The sequence below is a fragment of the Protopterus annectens genome, chromosome 11.part0, assembly GCF_019279795.1.
Source record: "Protopterus annectens isolate FY-2018-M chromosome 11.part0, PAN1.0, whole genome shotgun sequence".
Taxonomy (NCBI): Eukaryota; Metazoa; Chordata; order Ceratodontiformes; family Protopteridae; genus Protopterus; species Protopterus annectens.
The window spans coordinates 507,765,895-507,784,374 of record NC_056745.1 but is presented as its reverse complement, the minus strand read 5'-3'; the positions used below and the strand labels follow the sequence as shown (position 1 = coordinate 507,784,374).

The 18,480-nt window shown below is 43.2% G+C and overlaps 1 protein-coding gene across 2 annotated transcripts in view; it reads left to right on the top strand.

Moving 5' to 3' along the window:
• The window catches only part of CCT2 (chaperonin containing TCP1 subunit 2), a 980,031-nt gene that overhangs the window by 569,392 nt on the left and 392,159 nt on the right, over positions 1-18,480 (top strand). For both annotated transcript variants that reach the window (XM_044088004.1, XM_044088005.1), the window contains exon 12: positions 14,819-14,947. In XM_044088004.1, coding sequence (XP_043943939.1) covers positions 14,819-14,947 — 129 coding nt within the window. The remainder of the gene's footprint in view (positions 1-14,818; positions 14,948-18,480) is intronic.

Sequence of the window (18,480 nt, the reverse complement as noted above, 5' to 3'; positions counted from 1 at the left end):
CTCATCAGCAAAGACTCACAAAAGGCTCACAAACAAATTTCTGCTGCTTCAAATAGGGGCCACAACCGGTACTCTCCCCAAATTTCTCTCTGCCTTTGGAAATGAGGCCATAACCGGGTCCTCTGAAGTGGGCCTAGGATTTTATTCTTGCCTGTTCTAGTACCAAAAAGAAGGGGAAACACGTGGATTTTTGGTTTTTTATCATCTATCTCAACACTTATCTGGACAAGTTCAAGTTCAAAATGTTGTTTATAACAGCTTTTTGCAGCTGCTGGGCAAGATCACTGGATGGTGACTCTGGATCTCAAGAGGCTTACCCTTCATGTTCCTATCAGGCTAGTTGCAGGAAGAAGCATTCATGCTGGGCTGGGACTCATTTTCAGTTCTCATTGTATTGCCCTTTTGCCCTTATCTACTGTACCCAGAGTGTTCGGTTCTGGCTCCAGTGATAGGCTTTCTTCAGGCTAAGAGGAATACAGATCTATCCTTATTTGGACGATTGCCTGATTCTGGGGCCCAAGGAAAGCGAACTTCTTCTCTATCATTTACAATATGTGATATGATGCTAGATGCTGCCTGTGGGTATGACAATGAGCGAAATAAAGTCCAGTCAGGCAGTGCTAAGATGCCTGGGGGTATTCTGTGAGCAAATAAAAAAAGTCTAGTAGTACCCTCTCCCATGTGCTTTCTGGGTGTGAGACTGAATACAGCATCCCAGATGGCCTTTTGACCCCGGACAAACAAAAGAATCTTTCTCTTTACTTCCATCAATTGTCTCATCAGTCCAGGCTGACTGCAAGGACAGTCCTTCAAGCCTTGGGTTCATGGCATCTTTTCTGGTGCTTCCTTCCCAATGCCAAACTATATAGAAGCTACAATGGTATCTCAAAAATGTATGTATATAGCACTGCCAGGCCAGGATATGGACTGTCATTCAGATAATACCTTGCATTCAAAAGGAATTTTTGTGGTGGGCTCAGGAATGTCACTAAACAAGGGGACTCTGTGACCGGCCAGAGAGTCAGATTCTAACTAAACAGATGCCTCAGACAAAAAGCTTGAGACTCATCTAAAAATGGAAAAGTGGGTACAAGACACGGCCTCCCAGACTTCAACATCTACATATCAACTTGAAGGAGATGTTAGCAGTCCATTTTGCATTAATAGCTTTCAAGGATTTACTTCTTCCAGGGCAGGTGTTGGTTCTAACAGACAACACAACTGTCATGTGGTACATCAACAAGCAAGGGGAACACATTCTTATCCTCTATGCAGACAAGCAATGATTTTGTGGGGAGACTGCTCTCAGTTTACATAAAAATCTTCAGGCAAGGTTTCTGCGGGAGCACAGAACTCCTTAGCAGATGTGTTGAGCAGACAAATTATGGATCCCCACGAGTGAAATTGGATCCTCATGTATTTCAGAAATTGACAGTGTTATGGGGAACTCCAGACATAGATCTGTTCGCTTCCTTCACTAAACTACCAGCTGCCAAAGTTTTGCACAAAAAGGTTTCATCCCACAGCTTGGAAAGTGGATGCTCTTTCATTCAATTGGAGCAATCTTCATGTGTATGCCTTTCCACCTCTGCCTCTCTCCCAAAGGTACCTGAAGGTCAGACAGGACAAGCCAAAGATGATTTTTAAATAGCTCAGATTAGCCTCTCGACAGCACTACCCACCCCTACTGAAAGTCCTGTGCAGGGAGCCTCCTCCATGGCCTTTGCCTTCCACCACCACCTGCTCAGGAGAACACTCATTTACCCAATGACAAACTTCACTCTCTTCAACTAACAGCCCGGCATATTCTCTTTTAAACCCTGAGAGTCTCAGCCTTCACAGCAAGTTTTGAATGTTATTTTGGAGGCTAGAAGGCCTAGTACAAGGAAAGTGTAACGCAGATAAATGGAAGAGATTTTATTTTGGAGTACAGCAAAGGATTTTGATGTTTCTAAGCCTAATTTAAGTGTGGCTCTTCAATATCTTACTGAGTTACTGGACAAAGGTTTGTCCTCTTCTTCTAAGGTTCATGCTGCAGCAATTTCTGCTTCTCCCACTATGACTGTGACCCACCATTGTTTTCTCATCCTTTGTTTAAGCAATTCCTTAGAGGGCAAAGAATATAAGACCCCCACGTAGAGCTCCTACTCCTGCTTGGGATCTCAATTTTGTGTTGGAGAAACTCACTCTACAACCTTTTGAGCCTGCAGCTACTGCCGAGTTGAAATATTTATCATGGAAGACTGCTTTTTTGTTGGCCATTACCTCTGCGAGAAGGGTTTCTGAATTACAGGCCCTTATGGCAGTTGAGCCTTTCTTAATTTTCCATAAGGATAGGGTATCTTTGCGTACTAATCCTTCCTTTATGCCTAAAGTGGTTTCTAGTGTGGCTTTAAACCAAACTATTCATTTGCCAACTTTTTATGCAAACCCCGAAAATAAAGGGGAAAAGATTTTGCACACTTTGGATATACACAGGCAGTTGCGATATTATTTGAGCAGAACTAAAGGGTTCAGGCAATCTCAGCAGTTATTTGTTTCATTTGCTTTGGGATCTCAGGGCAAGCCTGTGTCAAAACAAACTATTTCTAAGTGGATTGGGTTTTGTATTGCTTTCTGTTATTCCCATCATGGTAAGGAGATTCCAGCTGGGATTAGGCCTCATTCCACTAGGGCTACTGCCACTTCTACAGCTTTTTTAAGGGGGGTGGCAACTAAAGATATTTTGGAGGCAGCTACTTGGAGTTCAGTGCATACTTTCTCTAAGCACTACCACCTTCCACTTTACTCTAAATCTAGGGCTGGTTTTGCCACTGCAATTTTACAGGGCATTTTGGCAGCTCCTACTGCTTTATAGTTTGCCATCCTCCTTACCTCTGCTTTGGGATTCTACCCAAGTGTAAGGACTGCAGCAATGTGAGATGAAGAACATAGTACAGTTTTGTACCTACCATAAATGTAGATGTTCAAGATCCACATTGCTGCAGTCAATTTACTCCCTCCTTCCCCTCTGTAGTTAGAGGCGGTTGTGTGGTTTGGGTTGTAAATTTTGTGGATATTGTATATATTGTACATATGATTAGTGCAAGGGTGGTTGGTTGTTTTTTGCTGTCTTTTGGTTTTGACCTTTCTTTTTGGGTCTTCTGACATCTGGGGCAAGAAAAGACTGAGGATATGACGTCGGTCATGCGCATTTGTACCCTGACGTCCTGATGTCAGTCTTAAGCGCCTTGACCGACGTCAGCCTAATACTTTGATATTCGGGCCGACCGAGGACAGCGGACTACCCAAGTGTAAGGACTGCAGCAATGTGGATCTTCGAACATCTACATTTATGGTAGGTACAAAACTGTACTTTTTCATCTATAGTAATGCCTAGTAATTTAGTATGTGGGACAACTTATATAGTGGTATTATCTTGGGCTTGTATACTGGAGAGTTTTTTTTTTATCTAGGGGAGTGGTTTTCTTAGGGGTAAAAATTGCTAGTTTTTGGATTTAGGGCAAGATAATTGTTAAGCATCCAAGATTCAGTAGAGGTGAGGGCATTCTGAGTGATCTGCTGGAGTTTAGAGCTGGAATTTGCAGTGCATATTATTGTAGAGTCATCAGCATACTGGATTACTGAGCATTGTGGGAGAGTGGTGTGAAAGTTGTTAATGTGCTAAAGTAAGACAGGACCAAGTATGGAGCCTTAGGGTACCCCTGTAGAAGTATTGAGGAAGGGAGAGTAAGGCTGTTGCATTTGGTGGATTGCTGCCTATTGGGGAGAGAGCTATTGAACCATTGTAGGGAAGGTGGGGAAATGTGGCGGGTAGATAGTTTAGAGAGGAGGGTAGTGTGGGAAATGGTATCGAAAGCTTTGGAGAGGTTGAGGAAAAGAGAAGCAATTATTTTATCAGAATCCCGTGCCTGGTTAACGTATCAAGGAAGGAGAGGAGGGCTGTATTGGTGCTGTGCCCTGGTCTGAAACCATGCTGAGTGGGTGACAGAATTTGATTTTCAAACAGATGGTTGAGAAGTTGGGCATGGATGCATTTTTCCAGTATTTTAGAGAGGGGTGAGAGGCTAGCTATTGGCTGAAAGTTTGTGGTGTCTGTGTTGGGTGCCGCCTTTGTGTAAGTAGAGAATGAATGCTTTTTTCCAGATGTCTGGAACAAGGGGCTCTCTAATTGATCTGTTAATGAGTATACTGATTGGGTAAGCTATAGAGTTTGCAGCTAGCTGCAGGAAGTGTGGGGTTAGATTGTCAGAGGCTAGAGTACAGAATTTAAGCTCAAGTAAAAGTTAATATTGATTGTATAAAGTAGGAATTAAACTGTGTGGGGTTAGAGTCTGTCATATTGTCCGTTTCTGGAGGAGGAGTGGTGGTCTTGCCAGGGTGGAGTAGTTTTAGTGATGACAAGAAAAGTTTTGGGTTGCTTTGATTGTCTTGTAGGTTGGTATAATGTGTTTACTTGTCCTGTTGGACATGGCGTTTTGCAAGGTTTCTAAGTTGTCTAAATTGCTGGAAGGCATTTTGAGTTCTATTTTTATGCCAGTTTTTCCAGGCTGTATCCCTTTTTATTGTGATTTTTTTTTCTTTTGTTAGCCATGGTGCGAGGTTAGACTTTATTTACTGTTTTATTAGTTTTCAGTGCTAAGGTCTGAAAGGGAATGTCATTAAAGTTTTCTACAAAAGTATCTAGTGGCATTGTTCTAAGTACATTCCAGTTATATTGTTTAATTGAGAATTATTTAGCTGAAAATGGTTGTATCTCGTATTTGATTATAGATGATGTTTATCTAGGTTATGGTGAGTTCTAATGGCATATGTTGGTATGTGGTCACTTATGTAAGAGGCAGCCTACTTTTGTCATTTGTCTGGTTTGTTTGTAAGGATCCAGTCTAATTTTGAGCATCTCCCTGAAGTTTTATTAATTCTAGTGGGTCTGATTATTAATTGAAGTTGTACAAGTTTATGGATTCAGTGGGGAAGTGGAATTTGAGTTGCCAGTTAATATTTAAGTCTGCAAGTATTGTAGTTTCATGTTTAATTTGTTGGGATATGCAATACAGGATGTTTTTAGCAGTATCAGTGTTATTCCCTGGTAGTATATAAATTGCTGTTAGACATAGTTTTCCTATTGTTGATTTTTCGGAGTGTTAGAAGTTCAGCATTGTTAAATTTGGGTATTTCCCATCGGAGTAAGGTGCCAGTTAGGGAATTTTTATAGATTTCTACACCACCTGCACGCTTGTTTTGTCTCTTATGCCTGAGTATATTGTACCTTGGGAGGGTGATCTCATTATCCTTCATTTTGTTCTTTCTAACCAGTTTTCAGTAGCTATGACTACATCAGGAGTGTATCTGGCAAGGTAGGCATGTATGTCATGGATTTTATTGTGCATATTTCTTAGGTTCGTGTTTAGTAAGGTGAGATTGGATTCTGTTGTTGAGAGGTATTAAGTGACTGGCTTATTTTGAGGTTGGAAGTGATGATTTTATGAACAGTGGGACCTGGGTTGAGGTGAATATATCTGCTAATTTTTTGAATTGATATTTTGCAGAGAGAGTAGTGTGGGCCATTATATTTTGGTCTTGGTTTGGTATTTGATTGTAAATTTTGGATGTGGTTTGTAAAGATATAGGGTACTGTGGGAAAGGCTGGGTAGATGTTAATATTCTTTCGTTTCTCCTTCAATTTTTTTTTTTTGGGGGGGGGGTTGAATTGGTTGGAAAATCCTTCAATTTTTTTTGATTGGTTAAAGTCATAAATATTGTAGAAGGTGGAGTTGATAATTGGTGATGAAGGTTAGTAAAGAGAGGAGAAATAGTAAAATAATCTGAGTTAGGGACATTTTATTTAAGTTGAGTTTTATCTTTGCTGTAAATTAGGATTAGAAAAATATCAGGGTACTGAGTTGGTTGTAGAGATGTAATGGGATAGTTGTAAACATGAAGCAGTAGGACAGTTTGTAAGTGTCTTGGGTGGTAAACTAGAGTGGGTGTTACTACTGAGAGTAATTCTGTTGATTTTTCTTCTAGAGGGAGCAGATGGTATTGGTCTGAGGAGCATGTGGGCGGTGCTATGCAAGTATAAATGTAGAATAAAGGGGTGTTGGGGGTGGAGTGAGCCCTCGCATTGGTGAGGGCGAAAGAAGCTGGATGAAAATCAGTGACTAACTTAGAGCCACAAATCTGCTGAGAGTTAAGTAAAAGGAACAATGCAGTTTAAAAGGCCTCTGTGTCAGTAGATGAGTCTTAGTAGGAGAGTTAGTCCAGTATCATTTTGACCTGACTAACTGTGCTATATAATGGTAAAAAATTACTCTTGACTGTTTAAACAACTATGTAAGGAGGTTTCTATGGACTTTCAAATGCAGAGTCCAAAGGCTAACCCCCACCTGCAAAGATCAGCAAACAAGTGAGAAGAATTAAGCCAAAATGCAGGGCTGCAGCTCTGAAAGAATACTGTGTCTCAGAATTTAAAGTGGTTACACAAGCATCTGGGGCAAGAGAGAGAGAAACTTACGGAGAGGAGATAGTGGACTGCTAAAAACAGTATTGCACAAAGTATCATTTGGATTGCTGTAGTCTAAGAAAATGGTGCTGTTACAGTGGACAAAAGGTTTTTGTTTTAGGCTGCCATAGTACTTATTTACATAATATAGCTCACAGGCACAAAATATACTGAACCTACTAATATTGCCAACATCCTGGCAGATAGATTCAGTGCAAACTTCACCCACCCCCAAAAGGGCCCACAACAATACCGGAAAAGTGTAGTGTCCCGGAAATCACAGGCGCACAGGTGAAAACAGCCCTTTCAAAACGCACAGCGTCAATGGGGCCATATGGTGTCCCAGGCTGCGTCTTGCACGAACTACAGAATGAACTAACCCCCCCACACACACACACACACACCTAAACACACTGTTCATCTTCAGCCTTTGCACAGACTACATACCCATAGAATGGCACACAGCAACGGTTATTCCGCTCCATAAAGGAGGGGCCACAGCTGACCCTGGTAACTATCACCCCATAAGCCTGGCTAGCCTGGTCTGCAAGGCTGTGGAGCGCATCATCATGGAACTCATTAACAAAGACATTGGGAACCTTCAAACACGTGACCCGACCCAGTTCGGCTTTAAGGGCAGATCATGCCTACAAAACTTGGTTGACTTCACACAGCCTACCTTGACCTCGCCAAGGGTTTTGACACCATTCCCCACTCAGGAGTTATAGAAAAACTCACCACCCTGAACATAAACCTCTACGTCACGAGATGGGTTGCCAACTGGCTTACAGACAGAACTCACACGGTAAGAATAGTGGGATCCAGGTCCGACTCTAAACTAGTCACAAGTGGTGTCCCACAAGGCTCGGTCCTGGGACCCCTACTGTTCGGCATATACTTTTCAGAAGTACAGGCAAACACAGGAGGACTATGGCTAACCAAGTTCGCCGATGACTGCAAACTGGGAGCCATAATTGACTCTCCGGCTGACACGGGCATTCTCCAAAAGGGCCTTACTGAGACTGACACCTGGTGTCAAAGTCATGGTCTCAAGCTAAATGCCAAAAAATCCATAGTCATCTCATCTGGGAAAAACAAAACACCCATGAATTACCACATAGGTGGCAGCCCCCTTAATACAGAAGAGGTAATAAGAGATCTGGGGACCCAGGTAGATAGTAATCTCTCCTTTGACAGTCATATTGCCAAATTAATTAGTTAATCCTTCTATGTAGCCCATCTAATTACTAAAAGGTTCTCGTCTAGAAATAGAGGTTATAGTGCCCCTCTACTCATCTCTCATCAGACCCATCATAGAGTACAATGCCCCATTTGAGATGTACCTCACAAGACACTTCCAACAGCTGGAAAGACCACAAAAGTACCTCACCAAGAGGATTACTGGCCTCAAACATATGTCCTATGCAGCCCGACTGGAAAAACTCTGGCTGTACTCAGTGGCATATCGCTTACTCATTGGTGTTCTCTGCCTGACTTACAAAGCCATGTCCAGCTCAGAATTGATGGACATGCTCCACCTAAAGAAATCCAAGTCACTGCGAGCCACTCGCTGTAGTGAGCTAAACCTCGCCACAGCAATAAATGGAACATGCTGGAGGGATAGATTCCTGTCACAGAGACACCCCATGCTTTGGAACAAAATTCCTAACTACATTAGGCAGAGCCTGTCACTAACACTCTTCAAGAGAAACCTTGACAAGTGGATGGGTAATTTATACTATTTTCACTTCTGAGGTATTGCAAAGTTAGTATACATACCTTGTACATTTGCTTTACTCAGTGTTTCTTGCAGAGGTCATATAGCCCTCAGGTTGTAACAAAACACTGTTCCAGACTGTGAAAACAAAAGTCTCCTGAAACTCTGACTTCACTACTGTATAAAGAAGCTACATGTCAGCTTCCTGAAGACGGCTCACAATAAAAATTAGGAGATTTGCAAAAAGTTAGGTGTAAAATGTACACATGCTACCTCAGTGGACTGTGGCTCTGTTCAGAGGATACACTACTTCTGGCTGTTTGGGAATCATATAAATGTAATGGCCATGTAGCTCTTTGACAGATCCTGATGTTCATCGTGTTTCACTGTTGCAGTCATCACTGTAGGGTTCTTCCTGCCGGCAGGCAGTCCTCGGTCGGCCAGAATCCCAAAGTCTGGGTCCGGCGTCGGCTGTTCAGTCACGCTCCCTGACGTCAGAGCGCTAGGAGTACAAAGCTGCCAGCCAACGCCATGTTCTCCAGTGTTTCTTGCCGTGCGGTGGAAGCAGTTCGCAAGTGCCGGTCGGCTGACTCCTGATATTTTTTCGTGCTTCATTCTGAAGACTTACTTCTTCTTCTCAAAGCTAAGTACCCCATTGGGGAAACTTTTTTCTTGCTCCAGTCCGTTGTCAGAAAAAGTTAATAATAGTATTTCTTGTGGGAAGCAAATACCTCGTAAGGATTTTCACTCTTACTGTATTCCTTGTTTAGGCCCTGACCACGACGTAGCTAGTTGTCGGTTTTGTGCTAGATTTAACCAACGTACTATTAAGTGGAGGTACGATTTTGCTTTTCACTACTTTGGCAGGCGATTCAATTATATGATGTCGTTGGACACGCTCGACTACCGGAGTTCACAAATGACGCGAGGATAAAGACAGGCCTCCGAGGTTCAAATCAGACGACGGTTTACAAGCAGAGCCATCTACAAGTTCGGCCATCGTCAGTGAGGCGCTTTCGCAGCCCCTGTCGGCGGCCATTTTAGAACCGATTGCCGAAACGGACTCCCACGAGGAGCCAACTAGGTCTTTGAGTACTCCAGCTGCAGGACCTTCGGACAATGCTCCCTCGGATGGGTCCGGAGCCGCTGTGCAGGTACCGGCTTCCGAGGGGTTTTTCAGACCTACACAGCTTCTGATAAAGGTGAAGACTCCTTCTAAATCAAAGACTCCAGCCCAGGCCTCTTCTGATCTGGGACCCAAATCTCAGAAACAGCTGCTTAAAATGGCGGAGGACTTACTAAGCATGATTAGGGGTTCACATCCCCCTCCAGACAAAAGGCCAAGGCAAGAATTGGATTATGAATCCTCTGATCAGGCATCTATTTCTTCAGTGTCTTCCTCTGAACAGGAATATACTTTCCCTCCTTATGAGGATTCTGATGCTGAGGAATCCATTCCATCAGCTTCTCCCCCTGAGGATTTTTCTTTTGGGGAAACTTTACATGACATGAGGGAACATTTTCACTGGGAAGGACAGGAGTACTCTGAATCTAAGAGAAGGCTTAGGGATTTCCTTCTTCTTCCCCCCCAGCACCAGACCCCTGGCTATTCCTCCTATTTTGGATATTGTGGATGATGTCTTTTCTGAGGCTAATTTAACTCCTGACTCCTTTCCTCCAGCCCCTGCTAAGCCTGACAGATATTACAGGGTCCCTGTCTTCCACCAGTTCCTTTACAAAAATCCTGCTGCTGATCCAGAAACCATTTCTCAGGGTCCTAAGGGTGTTAAGGCCGCCTCTGCTAAAAACCCTATTCCTTCAGATAAGGATTCTAGAGCTTTGGAGAGATGGGGCAAAAAAGTGTACACTTCTGCTACTTTATCCATTAGGACTTTAAATTGTCGATTTCATATGCTAAAATATCAGCAATTTCTGCTGTCTGTTATGAAACAAAAGCTAGGTACCATTTCTACATGTGCAGATAATAAGGAATTACACGATTTGATGCATGCTACTGAGCAAGTGGGGAAGCATGGCTTACACTGTGGTTTTGATGCCTTGGAGGCTGCATGCAGGGCGGCTGCCACTGGCACAGTCATTAGAAGGCATGCTTGGTTAAAGGAACAAAACTTACCTGATCAAGTGAAAGCAAAGTTACTGGATGCTCCTGTTCAGCATAATGTTTTGTTTGGGTCTAAGGCTGAAGAGGTGATAAAGAAAATGGAGGATAAGGCAAAATCCATGCAAACAGTTAAGGATTTCTTACAAGTTCATCCCCCAGGATTTAGCAGAAATTGGCCAACTAAAAATTGGTCCTTTCCCAGCTGGGACAGGCCTCAAAGGGGTAGATATAGGCGCTCCAGAGGGAGGACCCAAGCACAAATCTCTTACAGACGTAGACAGTGGAGTGCTTCCACCCCCAGGGGTGGAGAGGACAGACCTCAATCTTATAGAAAACAGGCTCAATGACTCCCCCTGCTTGGCTCCAGGAACCTTTCTCCTGGAAGCCCCTCTAGGAGGAAAACTCTCTCTTTTTCAACAAAATTGGACTTACATAACCCAAGACAAGTGGGTTCTGGATGTAGTTTCAAGAGGTTACAAATTCCACTTTCATACCTTGCCAAGACCAAACGGATGGCTAGACCTACCAAAACACCAATGGGCAGAGGCATTAAACCAGGTGGGATCCCTCAAGGCTATGAGGGCCATAGAACTGGTTCCACAATCAGAGATGGGGCAAGGCTTTTACTCAAGGCTCTTTCTAGTTCCCAGAAAACAAAATTCATGGAGACCCATCCTGGATCTGTCAGTCTTAAATACTTTCCTGGAGATACCAAAGTTCAAGATGCTTACTCTGCAGCAGCTCCTGCCAATGCTGAGCAAAAATGCATGGATGGTGACATTGGATTTAAAGGAGGCTTACCTCCACATCCCTATCAGACAGGAGTGCAGAAAATACCTCAGGTTCAAGGCCGGCTCGAAACATTACCAATTCTCTGCGCTGCCCTTTGGCTTGTCTACTGCGCCCAGGGTCTTCACCAAGTGCCTGGCACCAATAGTAGCTTATTGCAGACTCAAGGGAATTCAAATTTACCCTTATCTGGACGACTGCCTTATTCAAGCAGACAGCAAGGATGTCTTACTCCAGCACCTGGAATTTGTTCAAAATCTACTCAAGTACCTGGGATTCATTGTGAACATAAAAAAGTCAAATTTGACACCCACACAGCAGCTAACTTTTCTAGGTGCTCTTCTAAACACAACAACCCAGATGGCATTCCTGACATCCGAAAAACAACTACAGCTGGCTTCAACTTTCAAAACCTTGGCGTTAATGTCTCAGCTAACTGCAAAGAAATTCCTGCAGGCTTTGGGTTACATGGCCTCCTGCATCCTTCTCATACCATATGCAAGACTACATATGAGAAAAATACAATGGTACCTAAAAAGTGTATGGTCCCAGCATTGCCACAGTCTAGACACACACATTGCTGTCTTGCCTTGCCTACAAAAGGAATTCCATTGGTGGAGCATGGCATGTCTTCACAACAAAGGGAAAGCCTTCAGTCTGCCTCCAGCCAGCCAAGTGTTAACCACGGACGCCTCAGATTACGCATGGGGAGCCCACTTGCAGGGGAAAGGCCTGCAAGGTTTTTGGACAGAGGATCAGAAGCACCTACATATCAATTTAAAAGAGATGTTAGCTGTACAGAATGCCCTCTTGGCTTTCAGGGATCTTCTACAGCCAGGACAACTACTGATATGGATAGACAACAAACAAGCAAGGGGGTTCACACTCCTACCCCCTTTGCAGACTAGCCATGACTCTATGGAACACAGCTCTAGCTTACAAAGTGGATCTACAAGCTCAGTTCCTGCCAGGGAAACTAAATATTCTGACAGACAGCCTGAGCAGGAACCTGTCAGCCCCAACCGAGTGGATGCTAGACACCCAAATATTCAAGATTATTACAGAAGCCTGGGGCTGCCCAGACATAGATTTATTTGCATCCCCCCTCAACCACAGTTACAGATTTTTTTGCACAAGGACATTTCACAAACTAGCATGGAAAGTGGATGCTCTCTCATTCAGTTGGAGGAACCTCTCTGGGTATGCCTTTCCTCCACTACCTCTTCTTCCATGGGTGTTATTAAAGATCAAGCAGGACAAACCCAAGATGATTTTACTAGCCCCAAATTGGCCTCGTCAGTTTTGGTACTCAACACTGGTGAATCTATCCCAGGAGCCTCCTTGAATTCTACCTCAGATTCCATATCTTTTGTCCCAACACCAGGGCCAGGTTCTGCACTCTCATATCAAAACTCTCAGCCTGGCAGCCTGGCGTATTCAGGGTCTATGATTAATCCTACCCTTCCCAAACAGGTCATGGATGTCATCTTAGAAGCCAGATGGCCTAGCACTAGAAAATCTTATGCAGGTAAATGGAAGAGATTTTGCACCTGGATGCATGCTCAGGATTCGGATCCTCTCATTCCTAATATCGCATTGATTTTACATTACCTGACAGACATGCTACATAAGGGTTTGTCCTTCTCCTCCAAAAAAAATCCATGCCTCTGCTATCTCTGCACATTACAATACAGATCCTCCAATCTTTTTGCATCCACTTCTGAAACAATATCTCAGAGGAGCAAAGAATTTAAGGCCCCCTAGGACACCACCCATACCTGCCTGGGGCCTCAACTATGTTCTGGAAAAACTCACTCTGCCTCCTTTTGAGCCTGCTGCCACATCTGATATTAAGTATTTATCATGGAAGACAGCTGTCCTACTGGCTTTGACTTCAGCCAGGAGAGTCTCGGAGTTACAAGCACTTATGGCTGTGGAACCTTATATTATTTTTCATCAAGATAGGGTGTCTTTAAGGACTAATCCTACTTTCATGCCTAAAGTGGTTTCCAAAGTGGCTTTAAATCAAACTATTCACCTGCCAACTTTTTTCACTAATCCACAAAATAAGGGGGAAAGGATCTTGCATTCCTTGGATGTACACAGGCAACTTCGTTTTTACCTGGACAGAACCAAGGATATCAGGAAAACAGAGCAACTGTTTGTTTCTTATGCAACAAATTCCCAAGGCAAAGCTATTTCAAAACAGACCATTTTTAAATGGATTGCTCATGGAATCAGATTTTGTTACTCTCATCATGGAAAGCAAATCCCAGGAAAAATTAGGACTCAATCTACCAGAGCTTCTGCTACTTCAGCTGCCTTTCTCGGGGGAGTACCTACCAAAGTTATTTTGGAAGCTGCAACTTGGAGTTCAGGTGCATACTTTCTCTAAGCACTATAATCTCCCTGTTTACTCTAAGTCTAGGGCAGGCTTTGCTTCTGCAGTCTTGCAGGGCCTTCTAGCCGCCCCTTCTACTCTTTAACCACCACCCTTTATCTCAGCTTTGGGATTCAACCCTACAGTGATGACTGCAACAGTGAAACATGATGAACATAGTACAGTTGTGTACACTTACCATAAATGTAGATGTTCGAGTGTCTTCACTGTTGCAGTCTGGGTTACCCACCCTCCTGTCCCCTCTTATACTTTCATTAGTGTGGTTTCCTACTTCACCCTTCTTCTGAGGTGTATTTGCTACAGGGTATGGGGTTTGTTGTATGTTACATTTTTGTTTTACTATTAGCCTTCGCTTTTGGGCACCTGACATCTGGGGCAAGAAAAACTGGAGAGCATGGCATCGGCTGGCAGCTTTGTACTCCTAGCGCTCTGACGTCAGGGAGCGTGACTGAACAGCCGATGCCAGACCCAGACTTTGGGATTCTGGCCGACCGAGGGCTGCCTGCCGGCAGGAAGAACCCTACAGTGATGACTGCAACAGTGAAGACACTCTAACATCTACATTTATGGTAAGTATACACAACTGTACTTTCCCCAAATAGACCATATAAATTATCAGTCAGAAGTGGTCATTAAACTGTTATTTTCTTTCATATATGCCAGGGCACTTCTATGGGCTAGGCTTGTAAAGGCTCCAGGGCCATTAGCTTAGTACAGACCTATTAACCTATGGTATTGAGACTGCAGACTTCACTGTTGCACACATCTGTTTGCTTGCAGGGACACTTCTAAAGCAAAAGACAGTTGAGTGCATTGAGTCAGTGGTGACTGTGCACATATACTAGCTCAGAGCTGAAAGTGGTTTAATAACTGTCTCAGGCAAGAAGAAATAAGAAAGTGAGTGGGACCAAGGGTGACTTCCTTGAAAGCCAGTAACAAGTCTAGAAGAAGTGATAATAATACATCTGTTTCCTGTTTTTTTAATTATTAAAATGTTACTGCTAATAGGTGGTGGTCATTATTGTTCTTTGTTTAGGTGTTTTTTTTATTTTTCTTTTTACTTTTGACTATGGAGAATCCATAATAATGGAGTGCTTCTGTGTAACTGTGTTTTGACTGACAAATTTTAAACTGTGACTCTGAGATGCTAGTGAGTGTGTGGGAATGCCTTTTGTAACACATCTGCACAATTTATCCATTTTCTGTAATTTATTTGTTGGTTTGTAGAAGTATTACTACAGATATGAATAATTTCTGTGATTATTGTACCAAATTATGTTTTCCCAGGTGAGGCTTGTACGATTGTTCTTCGTGGAGCAACTCAGCAGATTCTTGATGAAGCAGAACGATCTCTGCATGATGCACTGTGTGTGCTTTCCCAGACAGTAAAAGAAACAAAAACCGTGTTTGGTGGAGGTCAGTGAGTTTAGCAAATTGTTACTTTTACTTCTTTGGTGAAAACCATCTTAGATAAGTTTGCAAGTTAACTGTAGGGTTTCAGTCAGAGTTTTCTGTTAAATGACGACTGGGCACCAGGCATGTCTCACCTTTTTGTATTAAGATTGATGTTCATTCTGTAATCATAGTTCTGATCATAGGAAGATCTGCATTTGATTCAATCTGTCACATCAGAAAGCAATAGTAATCAGTCATGCAAAAGTAGTGCTGACTTTATTTTAAATAAAATATGCATTATTACTCATGTAGACAAAAAAAATTGGACTGGAAGTTTAAAAATAAGCTTAAAGATCCCTTAAAATTTTCTAAGATGTGTTGGAAGTCATAAAACGAGTTGTGTAGTTGGACTTTGTGTGCATGTGTCGTTAGAGAATGTTAATACCATTCTTAATAATGACAGATGGATACAAAAAAAAATAATAAAATAAAAGTAAAGTTTGATATGGGTCCCATCAAATCTGAAGGTAGTGTTGCCACTGAATGAGGATCACTTCTGAAGTAGCCTTTTTAGCAGTTTGGATTCTGATGGCATTTGATATACTAGCATCACTTTTTCATAATCATCATTGTATTTATCCACATCTTCCCTGGTACAGATCATGCATGTATCGTGCCTTTTTGCTTTGTGTATCTGTACGGTTGTGTAAACCAATTAGTATACATTTTATTTATACCACTGAGCCTATTTTGTTTTCCACTGATGTTCATCGTGTTACACTGCAGCACTCATTACACTTGGGTTATCCTGCCGTCAGGCAGTTCCCCAGTCGGCCTGTGTTCCAAAGTCTTGGTCCGGCGTCGGTTGCTGTCGCCTCCTCCCTGGCGTCCGTGCGACAGGGGTATATAAGAAGCAGCCGACACCATTTTCTTCAGTCTTTCTTGCCGCGCGGTGCCCAAAGCAAAAGCAGTTCGCAAGTGCCGGTCAGCCGTCTCCTGAGATTTTCATTCCGAATCCAGAACCGAAGTCTTCTACAAAGCTAAGTACCCCGTTGGGGAAACTTTTCCTTGCCTCAGACCGATGTCAGTAAAAGTTAATAACTGTATTTCTTGTGGGAAGCAAATACCTCATAAGGATTTCCATTCCTATTGTATCCCATGCCTAGGCCCTGACCTCGACGTCACTGGTTGTCGGTTTTGTGCTAGGTTTAACAAGCGCACTATTAAACGTCGGTTTGATTTTGCCCGACATTATTTTGGTAGAAAATTCAATTATACCATGCCGTCGGAACTTCCGACGACCGGAATACACAAAAAGCGCAAAGACAAGGATAGGCATCCGTGGCCCAAAACTGACGACGAAGCCTCTTCTAGGCCAGTCGCCGATTCTCCGGTTTTCAGCGAGGCGCCTTCGCAGCCCCTGACGACCGCTTCTGTAGAACCACAAGCCGCCTCCGACTCCCAAGTGGAGATGGCTGGGCCTTCAGATGCACAAGTTCTTCAGTCTACCAAGACTAACCTTTCAGAGGGATCTGGAGTAGCTGAGCAACCCACAGCTACATTGGGTGTCTTCAGACCTACTCAGTTAAGCATTAAACCCTCAGCTAAGTGTAAGCCTCCTTTAAAGTTAAAGAAACAAATACAGCATTCTCCAGGACAGGCCTCCATGCCTAAGAAACAAATGCTCAAAATGGCCGAAGACCTAATCACTCTGATCAGGGGGTGCCATCCCCCTTCTGATAAAAGGCCTAGACAGAATGCAGACTATGACTCATCCAGCCAGGTGTCCATCTCATCTGATTCATCCTCAGACTTAGGATACTCTTTACCCCCTTATTAGGATTCTGATGCTGAGGAATCTATTCCATCAGCCTCACCGCCTGAGGACTACTCCTTTGGGGAAACCCTACATACCATGAGGGAGCATTTCCACTGGGAAGGCCAGGATTATTCAGAATCCAAGAAAAGGCTCAGAGACTTCCTTTTATTACCTCAACACAGACCCCTTTCTATTCCACCAGTGTTAGATATTGTGGATGATGTGTATACTGAATCCAGCTTAAATCCTGATTCCTTACCTCCAGCCCCTGTTAAACCTGACAGATACTACAGAGTCCCTGACTCTCATAAATTTCTGTATAAAAGCCCTGTAGCTGACCCTGAAACTATTTCTCAGGGACCCAAAGGAGTTAAGGCCTCATCAGCCAAGAATCCAGTTCCCTCTGACAGAGATTCCAGAGCATTAGACAGATGGGGAAAGAAAGTATATACGTCTGCACCTTTAGCAATGAGAGCCTTAAATTGCCAGTTTCACATGCTAAAATATCAGCAATTTTTACTGTCTCAGTTAAAACAAAAAATGCTTCCAGAATCAGATCCTCCTAATTTTAAAGAAATGCAGGATTTATTGCATGCAGCTGAACAAGTGGGAAAGCATACTTTGCAATGTGGTTTTGATTCTCTAGAGGCCTCCTGCAGAGCAGCAGTTACAGGCTCTGTCATTAGAAGACATGCTTGGTTAAAAGAACATACCTTACCAGATCATGTTGAAGCAAAATTATTGGATGCACCTTTGCAGCAGGATGTGTTATTTGGAGTTAAGGCAGAAGAGGTACTAAAGAAAATGGAGGATAAGGCAAAATCTATGCAAACGGTGAAGGATTTCTTACAGGTTCAGCCTCCTAGATTTAGCAGAAACTGGCCAACTAAGAATTGGTCCTTTCCAATCACAGACAGACCTCAAAGGAGAAGATACATACGTCCAAGAGGTAGAGGTTAAACTCAAGGTACTTGCAGGCCTCGACAATGGGTTGCATCAGGCCAGAAAAAGGGGAAGACAGGCCCCAACCATATAAAAAACAGCTCAAGTGACTTCCCACTACAGCTGCCAAACAAATCCTTCTTGGTAGCCCCCTTGGGAGGAAAACTGGCACTCTTCTACCACAGTTGGCAAATGATCACCCAAGACAAATGGGTTCTCAACATTATATTTCAAGGTTACAGGTTCCACTTTCACACTCTGCCAAGGTTAAAAGGAATGCCAAATCTGCCACCAAATCAATGGGCAGAGGCTCAAAAACAAATTACAGCACTCATGGATATGAGATCTATTCTAAAGGTACCATCACAGGAGCAAAGACAAGGATTTTACTCAAGACTCTTTCTGGTACCCAGAAAGGACAAAGCCTGGAGGCCCATTCTGGATCTTTCATCTCTAAACACTTACCTGGATGTTCCGAAATTCAAAATGTTGACATTACAGCAGCTTCTTCCCATGCTGGGCAAGAAAGCTTGGCTCGTGACTTTGGACCTCAGAGGCATACCTGCATGTCCCTATCAGACAAAACTGCAGAAGATACCTCAGATTCATAGCAGGTTCAATGCACTACCAATTCTCTGCACTGCCCTTTGGCTTATCTACTGCGCCCAGGGTCTTCACAAAGTGCCTGGCACCAGTAATTGCATTTTGCAGGCAGAAAGGAATTCAAATTTATCCGTACCTGGACGACTGCCTTATTCAAGCAGAGAGCAAGGACATTCTTCTATAGCATCTG